Source organism: Zingiber officinale, chromosome 10A, assembly GCF_018446385.1.
Source record: "Zingiber officinale cultivar Zhangliang chromosome 10A, Zo_v1.1, whole genome shotgun sequence".
NCBI classification, from domain to species: domain Eukaryota; kingdom Viridiplantae; phylum Streptophyta; class Magnoliopsida; order Zingiberales; family Zingiberaceae; genus Zingiber; species Zingiber officinale.
Genome location: NC_056004.1, coordinates 74,967,399 through 74,973,090, shown reverse-complemented (window position 1 = coordinate 74,973,090; position 5,692 = coordinate 74,967,399). Strand labels below are relative to the sequence as shown.

Below are 5,692 nucleotides of genomic sequence, written 5' to 3'. Positions count from 1 at the left end.
AACTATTTGTCGTAGCTGTTATAATATAATTAAAATTAGGAGTATTTTTTGATAAAATATTTGATGAAACATCTTTTTATTTTTTTAATTTTATTTTAAAAAAGAAGGTTATTTTGACGATTTACATGGAGAAATGAAAATTTTCACATGCAAAAAAGTAAAAAGAAATTAAAAAAAAAAACCGAGCTTAGCTACGCGTACTTCAATTTGTAGCAGGTATTAGGCTTTAAGGTGGCATGTGAAACTGCTCTGCTTTGCAGATCACTAAAGTTGTTAGATGAAGGAGGTTGATACTTGTGCATTTGGTTATGCAGATTTTCAGAACAAAAAATTAAGCGTAAAGTGCAAGAAAACTAAAATCATGAAAGAAGAGGACGAAATCTTTAAGATTTGCATAATTGAAAAAAAAAAAACAGGGGACCAACTCGCTTTCGATTCAAGCTGAAGGAAAAAAGCTTGAGTTGCAGGACGGCAACATCCAAAACCACACTAGGAAAAAGGAAGGAGCATCTTTCTCTTTGTACAATCGATGATATTGAAGTATGGATTTTGTTTCGTTCAGATTTAAACTATGTTTTTTGATCGAGAATCGAGGGAATGGTGGCGAAAATGCCGATCGGTGAAGGCTATATGATCGGAGACGAAGGTGTCTCCCAAACGTCGAACACATTCTCCTCGCTGTGCAGGGCGAAGAGTCTGTCGCCGCCGATTGAAAAGTCGCAGATCGAGCCGCCGAAGCTACGCCTGAGCGTGGACGTCAGCACCCACTCGGGCCCGCAGAAGACCGAGATGCCGTCGTTCATGGAGCAGAAGAGCTGGCCGTCGTGCGTCGCGAGTTTGGGGTAGCAGCTCTCTTCGTTGGGAGCTTTCCGGTTCATGAGCTTGCTCCTCGAACTCCAGCGCACGCCGCCGGCGTGGCTCCTCAAGTCGATGAAACCGAGGTCGTCGTATTGGTTGACGACGCAAATGGAGCGGGTTTCTTCGACGGCGGTGGCGTGGAGGACGCGCTTCTCGTCGAGGGAGGCCGAAACAGATGCGTTGGCGTCGGACCACGACCACACCACGCCCTTGGCTCTGAAGTCTAAGAGGCCGATGAAGCTGGTGTCTCTTCTCGGGAACAATGTCGCCACCATCAGACACTTGTCGGCGTCGAGCCACTGGAGCTTGTCGGCGTCGCCGAGCGAGCAATCCAGCTGCTCGTAGAAGAAGTCAACCTGTTCGCCGGTGTCTTGGTCCCACACCCCGATGCCGTACTCGTTGCAGCGCCCTTTGCAGCTGGTGAAGATCTTCCGGTCGGCGTTGCTGAAGCTGAGCGCGCCGGCAGTGAAGCTCTTGACTTGGTCGTAGTGTGTGACGCGGAAACGGTGACGGAGCTCGCCGGTGGAGGCCGAGAAAACGCCCATGCCGCCGTCTCCCTTGCCCAGCCGCTCGCGGGCGGTGATCACGATGCTGCCGGCGTCGATGTAGCCGACGTCGTTGACCTGCTGGAAGTCGAGGCTGATGGGTGGGTGAGCTTCCAGCATCCAATCGTAGACGTGGACCATGCTGCCGTGGGCGACGCAGCAGCCGCCTTCAGGGCCAGCACGGATGGCCGTCCCGTCGCCAGGAGCGAGGCCGGAGACGGAGCTGGCAAGATGGAGGCGGTTCCCGTCGAAGGCGCCCCACCGGGCGGCGCGGACCTTGTCGAGCAGGCCATAGAAGAGGGCCTCGCGGAAGAGCAGCTTCTCCGGCATGTTGGGCGGGATGTGGAGTTCGCCGGTGCGGAGGAGATCGAGGAGCACGGCAAAGCAGGCCGGATTGCGGTCGATAAAGTACTCAGACTCCTCCGGCTTCCGGACGTTCCACGACTCATCGAGGAGGGCTCCGAGCATCGAGTTGCGACCGGCGTTGGCGAGCGTCGTCGCCGTAGTCTCGAAGATCTTCCCGCCCACGTTGAACCGTACACGGCACTTCCTACCAGCCATGGATCCAAGCTCCTATACCCCCAACCAGGATCGACACATAAAGATCAAATTTTGATCGGCAAGCTCAAATTTTGACCAATAACAGAGATTTCCCCCACAAAATATAGAACGAAATTTCAATCGACGGAACGATTCAAGGAAGAAATCGATTAAAAAAGAACGCGAAGGAGAACAGACATCAACTCAAGAACAGAACAGGAAAACAGGGATACAAAAGGAACAAGGAACGCCGGGAATAGAAATAATATATCGCCCATTAATAATCTTCCTACTGGGGAAGAAGACGATGGATTTTGCAGGATCTGGCGGCCTGAAGTGAGGAGGTCGCAAGAGAGAGAGGGCAGCGGATACAGAGGCACGACGAGGACGCCTCTTAATTCCTGCCCGTTCGTCCCCTTCCAATTCTCTCTTTCCTCTCCCAACAATAAATTATTCATCAGACGGCGGAATTAAAAAAAAATCCAGAGGAGGTAGTTGGCCGATCGATAAGTCAAGCACCCAGCAACGGCCACCAATCCCCAGCGACCGCGTCCGGCCGTTTATCATTTCGGCGACCGAGGAATCGACGTCGCCGTCGCCCTTTCGCATTCCAACCCTCGAATCAAGGGTCGTGGGATCAAAGTCTTCGTCTGAATCCTCCCGCAATCAAGTTGGATTTGGAAGTAATTGACGCAAATGTTGATGATTTGATCATTGATGATAGTTTGTGGTTTTACTAATTAACCCTTTAAAAATTGATAATTATGCATTATAATTCTTCCTCCTTAATGGCACTTTTACCAAAACTTTTTAGTAATTTCAGCTCTTCCAATTGGTTAATTGGAAGTCCACAGGCCGATCTCTTAAAAGTTTCCCACTAGCCAGGTAATTTTATCAATTTTTTTTAATCTAGTATCTAACTTTTCAAATCAATGAATTTAGATATGACGAGTCTGACTCCATAAAAATTTCTTATGATCATCCAAGTAAATTAAAAAACTCGTACGGAGACCAATCCAAACGATCAGTATTTTTAGATTTGTCATCTTATTGGAGAAAAATCCTTATAGTGTGCTACAACTGGTATTTGAATATTAGATGTATGATTAACCGCTTCGAGATGTTAATTGTTGCACCATAGTCCCGGGACAACAATTTTACCAAAACTTTTTTTAGTTAGTACCAGGTATCCAATTTACGCAGACTAATCACGGGATGACCGATCCGACTCAAAAAAAAATTTCCACTGACCACTAGAGTAAATCGAGAAGGTGGGCGACTCATCAGGCCATCTTTCTTAGGGCAACCACCTATTAAGGGAAATTTATCTATTAATTTATCGAAACTAGGACTCGATCTAGGGATGACAATTTTTTTCACGGATTCAGGGCCCAGTGGGGAAAATCCGAAACGGGGGTGAGTTTTGGATTCAGGACTTTTTAAATCCCCACAAGTTGAACCGGAGTGGGTATAGGGATGTTATCCCCATCCCCGAACTCATGATGATGATGATGATGATGATGATGATGATGATAATAATTTTTATAATTGATTTGTTGTATTAATACTTTTACGAAAGGGGTTGCAAATTAAAATTCTTTTTGGCCAAGTCAATTGGCATTTGAGGTGGGAATGAGGATTTAATCCTTGCGGGATTAGGGATGGGGATTCTTCGATTAAAAAAAATTGGGGATGGGAGTGGGACTATAATTCAGAGGCTAGGATGGAGATGGCAAATTCGCCCACACCCCGTCCCGCCCCATTGTCATCTCTAAGTTAATCCTTAAATATCTAGAAAATTAAGAAGACACTCTATCATTGCACAATTGATCGACAAAGTATTTTACCAAAACTTATGTGGCAAAAGTTGAATACGCTCACCCCAGCGCCTCCGCCAACCCATCCTAAAACCAACATGAAGGAGGTAAATCATAATGACTGAGAAAGCAAATGGCAGGTGGGGTGAGTTTATACAGTATTTTACCAAAACTTGATTGCACTTTGAAGTGGAGGCAACTTCAAATCGTGAACTAGATTTTGAAAATTCTCAAACACTCAACGCTTAACTATAATCGATCTTCCTAATTCCTCCCTAGTGACAAAAGATGAATACGTTCACCCCAGCACCCCGCCAATCGATCCTAGGGCCAACACAGAGAAGGTAAATCACGGGCGGCTACTAACCTTGGGAATAATGACTAACACATAAAGGAGACATTTATCTCGACTATGTCAAAATTCAAATCCCAAACCTAATAATAATAATACCTTATATACTAGCCATTATACCATTCCAATTCCTCCACGAACCTACTCTAACTTGTTAATTGTCCACCCGATCCAACTTGTTTGTAGAGGAGGCACGTTAACTCATTTCCTCTCCTTTCTTCTCCACTAGCGATCCTTCCTCGTGAAGGTGGAAAAGTATATTGTATGTGCGATTTTCTAAGTATTTATTTCCTTTGTAAATATCTTTTTCAACCAATAAATATAGCGAAACGATTGTAGATTCAAAAAGATATATGAGTGCCTAAAATCACCCAGAGAATAATGGTGGTCTCTCTTCTATGATCCATGATCACTTTGATGAATCTATATATGCCAAAATTATGAATAGATTCCAAAGATCATTAGAAGCACGATGGCGATCTCACAACTACAATGTACCTCCAAAGGCCCACCAAACTACTTTAATGGACTTACATAAGCTAGAATGTGTAGGTGAGCGGGCATGAATCAATTCAATGGTTGAGTCACTTCTACATTTTACCTTATGTGTAGACACATAGAGGTGATTTTTTCTAAACGACTGAAATTCAAATGTGAGGGTATTGGTGAAAAATGTTAAATTATAAATATTTATTTATTTATACTTTTAGAGGAATTTAGTTTCTTTTTACCTTGCAATTTAGGGTTTAGTATTTTTTTAACTTAACTAGATAAAGATTTATACTTTTTATTTCTAATATCAATTTTTGGATTTAATAATATTGACTATTTTTTTTTTCTTAATTTCTACATTGTATTAAAGCGGTTCTCCTTTTCTGTCCTAAATTTTCTACCATCCCTTATTACTATTTAATGTTGTCGCTGTCATAACCTACTACTGCTATCGATTTCGGGTTCGACATCCTTTTCTGTCGATTTTAGCGCTGACGTTCTTTTCTGTCGATTTCGATGTCAACATCTTTTTCTGCCAATTTCGACGTCGATGCTCTTTTCTGCCGATTTCGACGTCGACGCCCTATGCTGTCGATTTTGGCATTGACGTCCTTTTTTTTTTTGCCTATTTTGGCACTCACGCCCTGTGCTACCGATTTCTACTTCAACATCTTTTTCACTCAAATTCTTCGTGAGACCACAGGTCGTCCTAACACTAGTTTTTACGGATCATACAGATGTGTATTTGTATAGTTTGATTATTCTGAGCATTATTCATTCTATCACCATGCCTGGTCGTACAGATGTTTTATGGAAATCTGATCCGTATATGTTGGAGCAGTTTCAGCAGTTCCTTGCTTCACAACTCTCTGCCATGTCAGCTTCCTCTCATATATTTTGTCATCGTCTGGTATTTCAGTTATATCTTTATCCTTATGGATTTTAGAATCTAGTGATTTCCATTATATGTCATCTAATTTATGATCTTTTATTTCTTTTTCTTCAGTTCATCTATATCTATTATGACTACTAATGGTACTCATATGCCATTAATAGGGGTGTAAACAAATTGAATCGAGCCGAATATG

The 5,692-nt window shown here is 43.4% G+C and overlaps 1 protein-coding gene across 1 annotated transcript; it reads right to left on the bottom strand.

Moving 5' to 3' along the window:
• Nucleotides 1–362: 362 nt before the first annotated feature.
• LOC122027733 (BTB/POZ domain-containing protein At4g30940-like) lies at nucleotides 363–2,616 on the bottom strand. Its single transcript, XM_042586742.1, has one exon. It carries the CDS (start codon nucleotides 1,962–1,964, stop codon nucleotides 627–629), a length of 1,338 nt encoding a protein of 445 aa, XP_042442676.1. The 5' UTR covers nucleotides 1,965–2,616; the 3' UTR covers nucleotides 363–626.
• Nucleotides 2,617–5,692: the final 3,076 nt, after the last annotated feature.